The sequence below is a fragment of the Theropithecus gelada genome, chromosome 14 (genome assembly GCF_003255815.1).
Source record: "Theropithecus gelada isolate Dixy chromosome 14, Tgel_1.0, whole genome shotgun sequence".
NCBI classification, from domain to species: Eukaryota; Metazoa; Chordata; class Mammalia; order Primates; family Cercopithecidae; genus Theropithecus; species Theropithecus gelada.
Window position 1 is genome coordinate 104,977,075 of NC_037682.1, and position 16,244 is coordinate 104,993,318.

Consider the following 16,244-nt stretch of genomic DNA (forward strand, 5'->3'; position numbering starts at 1 on the left):
GGGCAGTTCTTATATTCCTGTGAGAAATATAGCACTAAGCCCAGGAATCCCATGAACTAGAATCTTCATTTTTCCAGTAACTTTCTATCTAGCAATTTCCTCAATGAGAAGCTCTCACTCTTGAGTTTTCCAGCTGACGGTTATGTGGCCAATAAATGGATCCCTTACTGGTTCTCTTCACAGCCTGTACATTTAACTAGGCAGTTCTCTTTTCCTATTCCCGAGTCTCTGTCAACATTGCCTCTAGTTTCATTTATTTCCTAACTCCCTATGGACATATCTGACAGCCTTCTGTGCTCTCTCAGTGCAAATATCATATCTAAGTTTTGCATTTACTTTATGATTATTTCTATCCCAGACAGACATGATCCACAAGAATTTAAGACTGGGTATTTTTCATCATGAGCATCTAACAACACTGTTTCTTTAAAACGAATTTTGAAATAATACCTGTTGCCCCCTAGAACTGGAGAAGCCTGAACAAAATGTCAAATGCACACTGTGTTCCTGTGCCTGCCTCCTGCACTGGGAGCAGGAGGAGGCGTGGAGAAAATAATGAAGCAGCCAAGCCCAATGACACCCATTGTCTTTCTCATAATCACGTTTACCCCAACCACTCTTCAAGGTCTTGTTTCTTTTTTCTAGTCTAGAGAGTGTTATAAGAAGATCTTAGAAATAAACCCCAAGCTGCAAACCCAGGTGAAAGGTGAGTGTGTTCCTGCTGAGACCCCTTGTCTGAACTCCACCTCCCTCTGCCTCCTGCCTTAGAATGCCTTCCGTGCTTTCACTGCTCTTGGCCACAAGGCAGCAGCGGATCCTCTTTCCTGCACAGTTCAGTCTTCTGTGTTAACTGGCCCACTCTGCTCCTCTGCTTGCTGTAATCCCTTGCAAATATTAATATTTGCCTTCTTCATTTTCTACACCATCCTCCCTTAGACACTTTTAGACTCCCTTGAATCTCCAACAAGGTTTAAGATTCTGGTTGTAGATTTAGACTGTTTCTAAAATTTTCCTTGCTAAAGAAGAGTTTTAATTATTTTAATGCTTTATGCTTCTCAAACTCCCATCCTCAAAAGAAAGTAAAAAAAAAAGGTTGCTTTAGCCGGGCGCGGTGGCTCAAGCCTGTAATCCCAGCACTTTGGGAGGCTGAGACGGGCGGATCACAAGGTCAGGAGATCGAGACCATCCTGGCTAACATGGTGAAACCCCGTCTCTACTAAAAATACAAAAAAATAGCCGGGCGAGGTGGCGGGCGCCTGTAGTCCCAGCTACTCGGGAGGCTGAGGCAGGAGAATGGCATAAACCCGGGAGGCAGAGCTTGCAGTGAGCTGAGATCCGGCCACTGCACTCCAGCCTGGGCGACAGAGCGAGACTCCGTCTCAAAAAAAAAAAAAAAAAAAAAAAAAGGTTGCTTCTTGTGTGGTATTGTTGATTGTTAGGGTTTTGTTTTGCTTTTCCTTTCTTGTTTTTCTAGATTACCTGAATCAAGTAGATCTTCAGGAAAAAGCAGACCTTCAAGAAAAGGAAGCCCATGAACTGCTGGATTCAGGAAAGAACACAGCTGTGAACACCAAGAACCTCCTGGAGACCCTTTCCAAGCCTGACCAGATCCCCTTGTTCTATGCAGGGGGGATTGAGATCCTGACTGAAATGATAAAGGAGTGTAAGCCAGAGATGTGTGTGATCTCACGAGTGCTGTCAGTGTGAAGGGACATGTTCAGAGGTCTGCCCTCAAGAATCCCTCCCTTTCTTCCGCAAATATTGATTGAGGATGTACTCGTAATGTAGCTGCTAAAAGGGGTGCACAAGAATGTCCTCCCGCCTCTGCTCCGTCCTCTTTACAGAGCGTGCGTACACTCAGCACACATGTGAGAAACATACACAACACAACACATACACATGGCACACGCTCCATATATACTTACATACGCCATACATGCGCTCAGCTTTCACTCACTTGAATATATCCTTATATTACGCACACACCACATACCGCACACAGCACACTCACACCATAAGTACTCACGTCAGTCCACATATCTTGCGCACACTCCACCCTCACATTTTCTCCACACACCCCATGCACATCCTGCATGTACTCCACATATACCCCCACAGACACCTCAAGCATCCCATACCACCTCGCACACTTTCCCTCCACTGTGGAGGAATGGAAGACAGAATTTTATAGGTTAAACTGTAAGGTTCACCCAGTTACACTGATGGCCGCTTAGGATGTGAAAATGGTTTCAGAGCAAACATCAGCTCTCCTACTAATGAGGGTCATACTGTTTTCTTTTACTAGCTCTTGTAAACATTGTTACCAAGGCTTAAATAATCTCTATACTCAGTGACAGCATGTTGTTTGTACAAATAGATGGAGTGTCTGACTTCTCTTTAGTGTACAATGGAGGGCATACAAATACCCCCTTTAGCAGTTTCTTGGAGATTATAAATTCCTCTCTAGAGCCTGGAAATAGCTTTGAAATAAATATTTAAGAACAAATGGATATGCTGGTACTTCCCATAGGTTAAGCAGCTCTGGGAAGCTCTCTAAAGATTACAGAATGATGAGCTGTGCAGATAGCCCTTGTGGGTACCCCAGCTCTGTTCTCCTTCTCTAAACAGTCCCTCTACCTGAGAGGCACTGAGGCCTCTGACACTGAGAGGTTGCTGACAATTGTATTTTTCAAAATGTTAAGTTGATTTGTTTCTGCCAAACCATTCATGTGGGCACCGTGACATTCCATATTAGGTTTCTCATTAGCAGGTGGCTGTGTCGCAGCTAGACACCAGCCAGCCAGTTTGGGAGTCTAAAGTGGTTTTCTCTGTATCTGTTTCAGGCACAGAACAAACTTTATTCAGAATGCACGATGGATTTAGTATCATCAGTGACAACGAGGTCATAAGAAGGTAGGGATGTTCATAAAGACAGCCCAGCATCAAAGCAAGGGAAGATAACCACTTCTTATGAAATCAGACACGAGGCATATAGACAGTCACATTTCTGAACATTACCACCCTTCAATCAGTAGTAGGGGGATCTCCAGGAGTGCAAAGCTACTACACGAACATCTTTGAGTGCTGGCCTTAAAGTCGCTGGAGTTACACTGCAGTTAACAATTGAGGCTGGGCACGGTGGCTCATGCCAGTAATCCCAGCACTTTGGGAGGTCAAGGCGGGCGGATCACTTGAGGTCAGGAGTTTGAGACCAGCCTGGCCAACATGGTGAAACCCCGTCTCCACTGAAAATACAAAAATTAGCTGGGCATGGTGACGGGCACCTGTAATCCCAGCTGCTCGGAAGGCTGAGGCACAAGATCACTTGTATCTGAGGGGTGGAGGTTGTAGTGAGCCGAGATCACGCTACTACACTCCAGCCTGGGTGATACAACCAGATTCAGTCTCAAAAAAAAAACAAGAGAGAGGAACAGCAGCACTTCCCAGGGCTCCTCTAAGCTCTTCAAAGTCAGAGAAATTATCATTCTTGCTGCTTTCCCACCAGTTTTTGCAAGGTTGTCATTTGTTTATTTCTTCTTTTGGAATTTGCTGATCATATCAAGAGTGATATAAATGTAAATGGCCCAATCCCATTTATAATTTCATCTGAAGAAAGACCTGTATGGTAGGAGGCAGTTTGCTAAAGTGACTGTATTTTAATTTCAGTTGTTCTGGTGTGCTTCCTGAGGCTTAGGATACCGGTGTGGGTTGGAGTCACCAGTACATGTCTTGTGTTCTCAGCCACAGTTCATTGGTCCCAGTGCAGCCATCACCCATGGCACTGGCTCACTGCCTAGCCTCTGTACAGCCCAGGCTTCCTCAGTCCGCGTCCTTGGCCTGGGACTCATGGTTCCATGATTGATCCTGGTGACCCATGGCTCTGGATTATAAAACTATACTTTCTGAAACCTGTATTTGGCGAATCTCAGGATGAAATAAAACCAAATGGAAGAGAAAATCAAGGCTGATTTTCAGACTTTTAAGATAGCCCTCCTTTGTCCATTCTAGGTGTTTTTCCACAGCAGGAAAAGATGCAATTGAAGAGACGGTCTGTGTGTCTGTTCTCAAGCTCTGGCAAGCAGTGTGCTGCAGGAACGGTAAGCCTGGGTAATCACCACTGATCACCATTAATGCGCTGCGTGCAAGGGAGTCCACTGTTGGGCTGACTGTCTTCCCCAAAGGCCAGGCCCCGGAGAGTTGATGTCTAGACTTCCCCACACACTCGCTCCCTCCAGGAAAGCTTATGGATCAAAAGCAAGGTAGACAGATGAGGGGTGAGGTCAATGAAGGGAGGAGGTTGTCAGCATAATGAGTGGTCTCCTCTCTCCTCTCCTCCTGCTCTTTGCAGACTCATGACTTCTGTTCGTGCACTGGCAATGAGGTAGATGGAGTTTTTCTTTTCTTGTCAGCCTAAAATATTGTTCCTTTTTGCTAACCACAGTACCTTTCCAGCATCCTGAGATTTATAGTCATCCCCGCCGGTATCTTCAGACACTAATTAGCATCTAGTATTGAAATAGTAGAATGCCACGGGCATTTTATTTACTGGGCTAACACTTAGGCTTTTTGCATATTTGCATCTTCCAGGGTTCATTACGTTTTTGTATAATCTTTCTTAATCTCTTTTGTAACTTCAATGTAAATACAAATTTTAGTTACTTCTGTCATTTTTAAGAAGTGTGTTTCATAGGAAAAAGTTTGACGCTGGACAGAAACACTGAAAAGGGGGATAATAATAGCTATGTCTCCTTTTCACAGGGCGACTGTGGGGAGCCAGCGATAGAGCTTGTGAATGCAGTTTGTATACTCTGAGATGTTAAGTAGGAGATAATGCCTTTTTTTTTCTTTTTTAGTAGAGTAGAGGAATCAAGAACTTAAGAAATTAAACTCTTGAAAATCTAGACAATTGGGGGGCCTATTTCCTGACAAGGTTTAAGGGGAATTATGCCCAGACTACTATCATCATCAAGGTGCCTTGCTACTCTGTGTAAGACCCTGCACCAGCTTAGGGCAGTGTTTTTGCAAACTCCCCTACAGGAGGGTGAGGAAGGCAGGACTTGGCGATGGTATGTCTACTCAGTGTGAACCTGACATAACAATCTATTTACTCTATTTCTGTGAACCTATTTATTGTTTCTGTGAACCTTACAGTTACATTTTTTTATCATCTGAAAAATATTTTCAGATACCTGTGATGTAAATGCTGTGTCTCAGGTCAATAAAATCTTGATATATCTAACTCAATAAATGCAAAGCAGTTTTTCAAAAGGGCAAGGGAATGCTTAAAAGTAAGGAAGTGAAAATATGTCAGTGATCTATTGTGGAGTGGGGAAGAGAAGCCAATTACAGGGTAGGATGTATATTTTACACATTATTTATATGAGAGGTGAATAATACCTCCTTTGGGGCATGGGCTTACCTGGAGGGGTATCAACTAACTCTGTGTTGTTTGAATTATTTATATCAAGCTACTTTTCTAGTATAAGAAAAAAATATATAATCAACAAGGACCTTTTCATTTCAGAAATCAGTAGATCCTATCTTACATGGACAAGAGTAATTATGGGTGAAGTGTGGGACTGAGATGTAATGTTTGCAACGAAAACATGGTTTGATATGTGGGCTACACATAGGATCCTGCAGTCCTGTTACTCCGGCTCTTTCAGGGCAAGCAGAAACCTGGTGTGTGTCTTCTCCTGGATGCTGTGTGCTGTGTGTAAATGGGCAATTAGCACAGGAGGGGAGAGAGCCTAGGGTAATGAGGTCCATGTGATGGGACCCACCCCTTTGAGAGCCAGTTTGCTCTGTTTCACAGCTTTGCCTCATACTGCAGTCTGTACCCTGCAGTTTCAAACAAATTCATGTACCTGGTCAGAAAATGAAGCAGATGAAAGGGGATAAATCTACTGCCACCACCGTGAAAGAGCTTATGTTCTAGGAAGGAGGGCACACTTTATTCTTTAATGCTCTCATGTGATATTTTAGTTTCCTGGATAACATTTCCTCAAATGACCACTCTAGCCATTGTGTGAATATTGATGGTCTAAAGACATTCCACAATTAAACTGATTTATTTCCCTTTTCTAGTGTTTCCAGATACCACACACCAAGGAGGCTTGACAATAATAATGACATAGTTGATTTCTGGTTGCCAGTCCCTGTCTGGCACAGTCACGTACTGATTCATTTAATCCTCATGACGTCCCTGTAGGTAGGAACGTAATCCTCGTTTTACTGATGAGGAGACCAAGGAGCACTGGTAAGGTCACTCCCCTGGGCATTCAGACCCAGCAGTCTGGTTCTAGAATCCACACTCTTACACTTCATTATCCTGCCTTCAAATGAGTGGGCACCAGTTGAGTTTCCCGTTAGGAGAGAGGGCGACAGAGCTAGTTTAATTGCCGTGATGGCACGCACAAGACACACAACGCCTGTGTTTTGCAGAGGAAAATCAGCGTGTGCTAGTGATGCACCCTGACAGGGCCAGGCTGTTGGCCACCCTCTTGTCCTCCAAGGTCCTGGCCATCAGGCAGCAGAGCCTTGCCCTGCTGCTACAGCTCGCCCAGACTGAGAGCGGACGGAGCCTGATCATCAGCCACCTTGACCTGACCAGGTAAGCCTCTGCTGGCAGGATCTTCCTGGGACATCTCGTGTCATCACTTGACAAGTTCAGGCGTGCCTGTCTCCCCCTTATATCTCTGATGTGTGACTTGAAGGATCAGTAACAGAAAGAGCCTTTGACAAGAGTGCTCTGTCATGAGGACCTCTGAGACAGACTCCTGTCTGAACTTGGTACCATGGACAGTTTCACTTCTCCTGAGCAACTGGCTTGTCCCCATCCCATAAATGGTGCAAATGGCAGCCCTTCCATAGCCAGATCAGGAGCCCCACCTTAAAATAGGTTACTTGCTTCTGTGCCTTTGGCCTCGGTCCTATCTCTACCTTGTTCCTACCCTTCCTTTTCTTCTTTCATTCTTATTTGAGGTAATCCTATCTTATTCTATGTGTCCTTAAACCCTTTCTGGAACAAGATGCACTATGAATAAATAAAACATTTCAAATACTGTTAAATGGAGGTCTTTCCAAAGTGTAAGACTATGAGCATAGAATGTGTGTCCCCTAAGTAGACTTTCTAGAAAGATTACTGAACTACAGTGATTCCGCCCAGTTCTTTATAATTTATTACTTCATTTTTAAATTATTTATTTATTTGTTATTTTGCTTACTTGTTTTACTTATTCATTTATTTACTTTTATTAAGTTTTCAGTTTATCTTTACATGATTAGTTTGAACATATGAAATTGTCACTTATTAGATCTAAAAGGTTGCATGCCCGCCATTTCATGTGGTTCAATCTAACAGAAACAGTGGCGATTATTGTAACTTGCTTTATAAATGTTTCTCACACAATCTAAAAACAGGAGATTACCCTTCTGAGTTTTTTTGTTCACTGCTATTTTGTTTTATCTCCCCTCATGCTGCAAGGTAGGCAAGGTAAGGTTTATTACCTCATGTCACTCATGGGGCAAGAAGAACTATAGCAAGGAACCACGGGAATCTCACCCAACTAGCCTAGCCCCCAGGTACTGTTCTGAGGACCCAGCTCCACTCTGTGTTCTCAGGAGGAAAAGGAGCCAGACCTGCTGCAGCTGGCTCCTGTTCCTTCCAGATCTTTTTAGGACCCTGCCGAGCCCTCCCACACGGTCCAATTTGGTGTGGAGGTCCATGTGTGCCATGACAGGGTGGTTATTAAGCCTTGCCTACGGCTCCCCTTCCAGGCCCAGTCGCAGCCGCAGTGGCTCCCGGGAAAGGCTTTGGCAAGCCACTGAAGCTGAGGCTGCGCGGCAGATGCAGATTGTTAGTGGACTTAAATTCCCCAAAAGCACATTTCGCATTTCAAATGACTGCAGTCATTTCCTCAATACCTTCATCGCATTTTTTTAATATTGTTTTTGTCTCTTTGAGTAAATGTAGCTATAGCTATCATGGGCTTTTCCCCTCAAGCTATCTTTGAATTGCTTGAGTTTCAATGTGCATTTTTCCAGTGTCTCGCAGAGTAGCGTTCACGATCACCTCGTGTGGTCCTGCCTACTCTCTTTAGACAGTCAGAGAAACCTCAGCTTTTTACTTTTATGCCCACTAGCCTCCTTAACGTGCATCTCCAGTTGAACCAGACAGAATGGGTTCTCTGTGATGAAATGAGGCAGTTTGAAGCAAGACAGGGCTGCGCATAGCCCTATGACCGTCACGGCAGCACACTTATCACATTCCTCCCACAATGCTTATCCTCAGAGAAGAGGTTGAAGGCATGAATGTGTGCTGGCCAAAGACCAGTGTCATTTTGTCAGAAGTGCTGGGTTTTAGTCTTAAGCAGTACTGAGCTTCAATTCCCTGCATGTCTCTGCTTGTGTGACCCAGGCACTGACGGGCCCTGGCATCTCATCTGCATCACTCACTTACGATGACACTTACAGGGGGTGATGCAGTTGAATTTTTTCTGCTGCATTATGCAGAATACTGGAGCGAAAGGAGCTTAAGCAAAATAAAGCCTGGCTTGTTTTTTCACCTAATAAAATGAGACTAAAGATAGCAGCTGTTGGTGCAGGGGCTTAAAGATGTCGAGGTCAAAGTCTGTGCCCTTCTCTTGACCTTCCTCACATGGTCATACCTTCCCTCTTGCTGCAACTCCAAGCTTCACATCCTTCTTTAAGACAGGTCAGCACCAGCTGGATCTGTCCCTTTTATCAAGAAAAGCTACTGCCTATTTCTCTTTGGACAGAATTTTGTCACATGCTACCCCTAGTGGAAAAAAAAAATGATCCCAGCTTCTTCTGTAGTAGAGTTAGGAAGAATAGAAGGGAATGGAGAATATCTGTGGAGTTAGCCAGCAAACAGCATCTGCTATAGAAAAAAAAACAACAACAACAACTAACATCAAGCAAGCCTGACACATGGTATGATGGGGCTCAATATTTTTATAATCATTTTCTCTTAGGGAATATTGTTCAGGGTCCTAAACTGAAGTAACCATGCATTTATTGGTTACATGAAAGCTTTTTCTGACCTGTGGTTCACTCACAGAGACAGTTGCTTATCAGCAGAGCAGAAAATCTGCCACCATAAAAGAGGGTATGTGAGGAAATAGAAAGGGATACACCGTCCTCTATAGGTGCTGAGTCCAGTTAGGATGTGTGCATTGTCACATAGAGAGGGGGGCTAGCTGTTTATGTCTCTCAGGACAAAGCCAAGATGGTCTTAGGCTATTGTCTCATCTGTGCTATTCAGGTTCATTAGCATTTATTTTCAAGACCGAAGAAAATAGGTTTAAATTGGTGAAGGAAGAATCTGAACTGACTGTAAAACAAATAAATTGTTTTTGACAGCAGGAACACTGGAATCCATTTCTGAAGATGTTAGGGATTTGCAGAAGCTCGGTGTCACCTGGGCCCTCAGAAACCATCCAGTCAAGCCCCACTCAGCATAGATGTCCTCTGCATAGCCCCATACAGCCTGTGCATCATGCCCTCCAGGGGAGATGCCAGCAGTTTTCATTATTTTTATCTCCATTTGATTCGGGATGGGCACTAATGCAGCTAATAGACTGGGTGGAGGAAGTCTGTCCCCAGTTAGTGAGAGGTTGTGGGTCTCACCTCCCAAGGTAGCCAACTGTCCATTTCAGGACAGTTCTGATTGATATAAATTATCTCCTTATACTGTGCGTAAGTTGCCTGCCCCATACTGTTCTGGGGTTGATTCTGCCTCCATACATTGAGGCCCAGGCCCAGACTCCTTCCAGCTTTCCAGTACTTTAGGTATCTGAAAATACTGATATATTTCAGGTTAAGCATCCTTGTTACCTCCATCATTCCTTTGATGATTTGGCCTCCAGACCACTCCGAGAATAAGTGGCTAAATAGATCCAGCACCATAGATATGGGTGACTGGAGTTCATATTCCCAAAAGCCCAGTCTGATAGCCTGTCATCTGTCTTTCTTAAAGATGTCAAGGTCAAAGTCTTCACCCTTCTCTGTCCTGTGGCATTTGGTCCTATTGATCACTACTGTTCTTGAAACTCCATCACAGTGATTGTCAGGACACCATCCTTCCTGGCCCACCTCCTACCTCCTGGCTATTCCTTTGTGGTTTCCTTTGCAAGCCCCCCTATGCTATCACCCTTCCAAGTCAGGGACCCTGGGATCCTACCCTTGTCCCTCTTCCCATCCATGGCTTTCATCAAGAAGCAAAGGGTGTAAGTCTCACTCTGCTGAGTGTGAGATGAAAATACCCTTCTGCTACTGGACATCTCTATCACAACATCCACAAGTGTCATTGACTTAATAAATCAAAACGTGGTCTCACACCAGTTCATCTACCTGAATTTCCTGTCTTCATAGAGGGTATCTCCGCCTATCCAGTTGCCTAAGCCAATGTCCTGGAAGTGACCTGGCTCTCCCTCACCACATCCATAAGATAGTATGCTGCCAGCTCTTTCTCCTTAGCATCTCCTGAATTCATTTTCTTCTAGTTCTTATCTACTCTCTCCAGTCATTTCTTCCAGGTCTTCGTGAGCGTCTCTTTGTGTTTTTACGGTGCTTCTTACTCTGCTGCTACCTCAGTCTGGTCCCTTAGCCTTTATTGTCTGGACAATCACAGTTCTCCCCTGGTTGAATTCCTGCCTCCTGTACTACCTGCTGCAATCCAGCTTCCACCGTACACTGAAGGGATTTTTCTAAAATGCACATTTGTTCTGCTATTTTCCTACTTAACACACTGAAATAACTTCCTTGTAAGGCTGGTTCTCCAATTACTGAGAAATATAATGGCTAGGAATCACATGAGGACTTCATGAAAAAGCAGCCTCCTGGAGCCTCCTCCCACTCAGACTGACTGAGGAATCTGTCCCGGAGACCCCCACCACCAACCACACATTGGAGAACAGGGGCCTACAGGGCAAAGTACAGACTTTCCAGCAGGCCCTAGAAGGCCCCCAGGATCTGGGCTCTGTCCAGCTCTCTACCGTCCCCTGTTTTCCCCTCACATCCTAAGTATTAACTGCATGCCAGCAGTCCCCAAATGTGCTCCTGCAATTCTATGCCCACGTAGTCTGTGACTGCAGGTGGCTTTGCCTGACATGCCTCTGTACCCGTCCCCGTGGGCCCGACACTGGCCTGCAAGCTGCCTGGAACCAGGACATTTTCTTGTTTCATTGTTAGGACCCCAGAACCGACCACATTGCCTGGCACGCAGTCAGTGCTTGTTCATTGTGATTGGTCAAATGGATAAACGAATGAATAGCTAACACTATACTTCAAGAGACACTGAAGTGTCATCTATTGAAGGCTTCTTCACTTCCATCCCCACACCTCCCACCAGCAAGACTCTGGTCCCCTCAACATGTGTCTGTTTCTAACATATCACCTAAGACAGTTTATCTTATTTATTTACATATGTATCACTGTAGGAGACCAGGAGCTCAGTACTGAGCACAGTATACTTAGCACCTTGTAGATGCTTAATGCAAGTTTGCTGGATGAACAAATTCCTCTTACTTCCATTGTCGTGGTGCCAGTAAGTCCATTTGGGTAGCCTGAGATTGTATCAGGTGTTTTTGGCATCTGTGTTAGACTGTTTGCTCATTTTGTGTTTGTAAGTGGCTAAAAATCCTTAAATATTTCTCATATGAACCAGTTACAAACCAGGTCTCACAATTCTGTTACTTATGCAGAATTTCCAGCTCTAAGTGGAAGACTTTGAGCTTAACCCTATTAAATTTAATCTAATATATTCAGCAGCCTGTCACAATCTTGTTAAATCTTTATTCCATCACCCACCTTATTAGGGGGCCCTCCCACTTTAGTCATCAGCAGATTAGTAAGCATGCCATTTAGATGTCATCTAAGTTAATGAACTTGACTGAGCCAGAGTCACATGGCAGAGTCCCAGAAACTCCTTCTGAGCTGGCGTCCGATAATCAATAAACTTTGGTTAAAAGTATTCAGCATTCTGGGGATTCACATTAAGTGGTGGAGCCAACCACTTAAGAGTGTCTGTTTCCGGGTGGGCAAGGAGCTAGGCTTCCTAGGAGGGCATGGGAAGGCACCCTTTCTGCTTATTTCACCCGGATGCTGACTGCTTTTTGGTTTCCTTGCAAGGTTACCCTGTTGGGATGTTGTTAGTTGGAGGACAGCTACCTCTGAGGTTATTATGGTTTTTTGCAGATTATTGGAAGCCCTGGTGTCATTTCTTGATTTCTCGGATAAGGAGGCCAACACTGCTATGGGACTGTTCACAGACTTGGCTCTGGAAGAAAGGTAATTTTTTTTATTTATAGAAATTGACATTTCTTCTTCAGTCTTTGTTGAACTGTCTGATCTTTAAAAATGTGCCGTATTCAGAGAGGCTAGGCCAAGTCTCCAAGTGAGTATTGCAAGATTCACTGAGAAGGAGGGCTGATGCCTCCCAGGGGGCTGCAGCCACCCACTCCCATTCTAGTCACTCTGCCTAGAGGCTGACCTGGGCCCCCATGGGTTTGGAAGCAGCAGCATACTTAAAGCAGTGCTTCTCACAGTAGGCAAGCCTCCAAAGTGTCGGGAACCTTCCTTCCTTCTCATCAGTGCCTGGTACGTAGGAGTTGCCCAGCAAATTCGCGTTGAATGAACCTGAGTGAGCCAGTGAGCCAGCAAGCAAGAATGAACAGTCAAATGCAGCCGCCTCTGGGGTTGCCAGTGACATCATGAGTAACGACCTCCTTCTGCCCCATGGCTTTGTGTTGTTTTGTCTTGTTTTGCCTGGCTGCTGGGGATGATAGTAAGGGTCTTAGTTTTCATAATTTTTCAAGAGCTTTTTTTTAAAGTGCATCTTGTGTTTTAAATTTCCTTACAAATTTTAGGACACCTTGCTTAAAGATGGTAATGGGATGAGAGAGCTGCTTGTGCTCACAGGCAGGCCAGCCAGCTGGCACGGGCCGGGGTATGGAACAAGTGGCTGTAGCGTGTGGAGATGCACATGCATCCAGGCCCTCCCAGTGGCTCCGATGGGTAAACATGCTTGCACGGTATTTGCCTTCCGCACAGCACACACATGCTGTAGACTCAGAGCAGGGGTTGGGGGTAAGTCAGCTTGGCAGAAGCCTAGAGATTCCAGCAACCCCTGCTTAAGGGAGCCATCATCTGAGATCTGTTGTTTAACATCAAAGGCAATTCTCCAGACTCAGAAAAATTAAAGCCACATTACATACATAGTGACATGTTTTTTTCTGTTTTTGTTTCTGAATTCTCCATGCACAGTCTAAATCATATGGACCTAGAGTTTGCAACATTAATTATCTGAGACACTGTATTTATGTTACAGTTTATGCAATGTAAAAATAAATCCTGGCTGATGGTTTCTTGACAGATTCCAAGTCTGGTTCCAGGCCAACCTTCCAGGTGTTCTCCCTGCACTCACAGGCATTCTGGTGAGCAAACCCTCATTTTCACCCTCTGTGACAGACACTCTCAGCAGCGTGAATGGGGCTGTTTAAACACAGTTTACAATCCAGAACAACTATTGTCTCTCGGTTGAGTAATCATTTATTCACAGCTGGAATTTACACAATTGTCACTTATTGAAACAGCTACAGTAGGGACAGGTGGAGGTGGCATATGGATGGCGCTGGTTACAGGGGAGGAAAAGCTGGATATGGGTGGCATCTTAAGTGAAGGTGGATAGAGTTCATCAGTCTCCATCAGTCCCCTGCTGACAATAAGTTCGATGTGCAACGCTGTTCCCAAATGGAAGTCATCCTGTCAGGAAGACTAGTTATAGCAATTTGAGCTGATAAGGCAGTGAATAGTGTCGGGGGCAGGGCTTCTCCTTGGAGAGTGTGTTGCAACTGAAGCCTGTCCCTATTGAACCTTAGAAGTTTCAGGGGCCCTTAGAGAGCATAACCACACCCCAGCATGCCACAGCTGTGGAAATGAGCCTCTAAGAAGGGAAGGGATTTGCCCAGGTCCTCCCAGCTGGTTGATGGAGGAGCTGGGATTAAGCCCTAGGCCAAGACCCTTTTGGGTCTACCCCTCTATGTGCCTCCATCCTGTTGCCAGTGTGACCCCAGGGATGCCCCTGTGTGACATGAAGCTATCTGGTTGGTTCGTGGGCCTTTCGGTGAGTGGGGAATTCACCAAGAGATCATGCGGCATCCTTTGCCTGCTCTCTGAGGCTCTGCCTTCTTTCGATTCTCATTTAGAAGACAGATCCCAAGGTAAGCAGCTCCTCAGCTCTGTGCCAGTGCATTGCCATCATGGGAAACCTCAGTGCTGAGCCTGCCACCCGAAGACACATGGCGGCCTGTGAGGAATTTGGGGATGGCTGCTTGAGCCTCCTGGTATGTTAGCTTTTCTATTCATAATTGGTCTTTATCCTCTTCGGGGGCATTAGCTGCTGCTTAGTTATCTGGCTTTTCCAGAAATTCTGTTTCTGTGAGTGCTGGATGGCACCAGTGGCTTCTCCCTTCTGTAACCTCGGATTTTATGCGCTGCTGGCCTTAAAGAGCCCCCCAGATCAAGTCTCATTCGCCCTGGGGAGATTTGAAGGATTTTCTTTGTTAATTTTTAAAAATTTATTTATTTATTTATTTATTTATTTATTATTTAACTTTTAAGTTCAGGAGTACATGTGCAGGTTTCTTATATAAGTAAACTTGTGTCATGGGAGTTTGTTGTACAGATTATTTCGTTACCCAGGTATTAAGCCTAGTACCAATTATTTATTTTTCCTCATCCTCTCCCCCTTCCTCCCACCCTCCACCTTCTGGCAGGCCCCAGTGTGTATTGTTCCCCTATGTGTGTCCACGTGTTCTCATCTTTTAGCTCCCACTTACAGGGAAGAACATGTAGTACTTAGTTTTCTGTTCCTGCATTAATTTGCAAGGGATAATAGCCTCTAGCTCCACCCATGTTCCTGCTAAGGACATAATCTCATTCTTTTTTATGACTTAATGGTATTCCATGGTGTATATGTACCACATTTTCTTTATCCAGTCTATCATTGATGGGCATTGAGGTTGATTCCATGTCTTTGCTATTGTAAATAGTGCTGCAGTGAACATATATGTGCATGTGTCTTTATAATAAAAATATTTCTATTCCTTTGGGTATATACCCATTAATGGGATTGCTGGGTCAAATGGTATCTCTGTTTTAGGTCTTTGAGGAATAGCCACACTGTCTTCCACAATGGTTGAACTACTTGATGCTCCCACCAACAGTGTATAAGTGTACCTTTTTCTCTGCAGCCTTGCCAGCATCTGTTATTTTTTGACTTTTTAATAATTGCCATTCTGACTGGTGTGAGATGGTATCTTATGGTTTTGATTTGCATTTCACTAATGATATCAGTGATACTGAACTTTTTTTCATGTGCTTGTTGGCCATCTGTATGTCTTCTTTTGAAAAGTATCTCTTCATGTCCTTTGCCCACTTTTTAGTGGGGTAGTTTATTTTTCTCTTGTACATTTGTTTAAATTCTTTATAGATGCTGGATATTAGACCCTTGTCAGATGCATAGTTTGCAAAAACTTTCTCCCATTCTATAGGTTGTCTGTTCACTCTGTTGATAATTTCATTTGCGGTGCAGAAGCTCTTTAATTAGATCCCATTTGTCAGTTTTTGCTTTGGTTGAGATTGCTTTTGGTGTCTTTGTCATGAAATCTTTGCTTGTTCCTGTGTGTAGAATGGTATTACCTAGGTTATCTTCCAGGGTTTTTATAGTTTTGGATTTTATATTTAAGTCTTTATTCCATCTTGAGTTAATGTTTGTATATTGCATAAGGAAGGGGTCCAGTTTCAATCTTCTGCATGTGACTAGCCAGTTATCCCAGCATCATTTATTAAATAGGGAATCCTTTCCCCATTGCTTGTTTTTATCAGGTTTATTGAAGATCAGATAGTTTTAGGTATGCGGTTTTATTTCTGGGTTCTTTATTCTGTTCCATTGGTCTATGTGTCTCTTTTTATACCAGTACCATGCTGTTTTGGTTACTGTCGCCCTGTAAGTATAGTTTGAAGTCGGGTAACGTGATGCCTCCAGCTTTGTTCTTTTTGCCTAGGATTGCCTTGGCTATTCAGGCTTCTTTTTGGTTCCATATGAATTTTAAAATAGTTTTTTCTAGTTCTGTGAAGAATGTCAATGGTAATTTAATAGGAATTGCATTGAATCTATATATTACTTTAGGCAGTATGGCCATTTTAACAATATTGATTCT

At 44.1% G+C, this 16,244-nt stretch overlaps 1 protein-coding gene across 4 annotated transcripts in view; it reads left to right on the forward strand.

The window, feature by feature from the left end:
- The window catches only part of TTC12 (tetratricopeptide repeat domain 12), a 52,665-nt gene that overhangs the window by 23,593 nt on the left and 12,828 nt on the right, over window positions 1-16,244 (forward strand). For all 4 annotated transcript variants that reach the window (XM_025357577.1, XM_025357578.1, XM_025357580.1 and 1 more), the window contains 8 exons: window positions 646-706; window positions 1,475-1,663; window positions 2,844-2,913; window positions 4,009-4,097; window positions 6,445-6,613; window positions 12,220-12,312; window positions 13,397-13,457; window positions 14,229-14,366. In XM_025357577.1, the coding sequence (XP_025213362.1) occupies window positions 646-706; window positions 1,475-1,663; window positions 2,844-2,913; window positions 4,009-4,097; window positions 6,445-6,613; window positions 12,220-12,312; window positions 13,397-13,457; window positions 14,229-14,366 (870 nt within the window). The remainder of the gene's footprint in view (window positions 1-645; window positions 707-1,474; window positions 1,664-2,843; window positions 2,914-4,008; window positions 4,098-6,444; window positions 6,614-12,219; window positions 12,313-13,396; window positions 13,458-14,228; window positions 14,367-16,244) is intronic.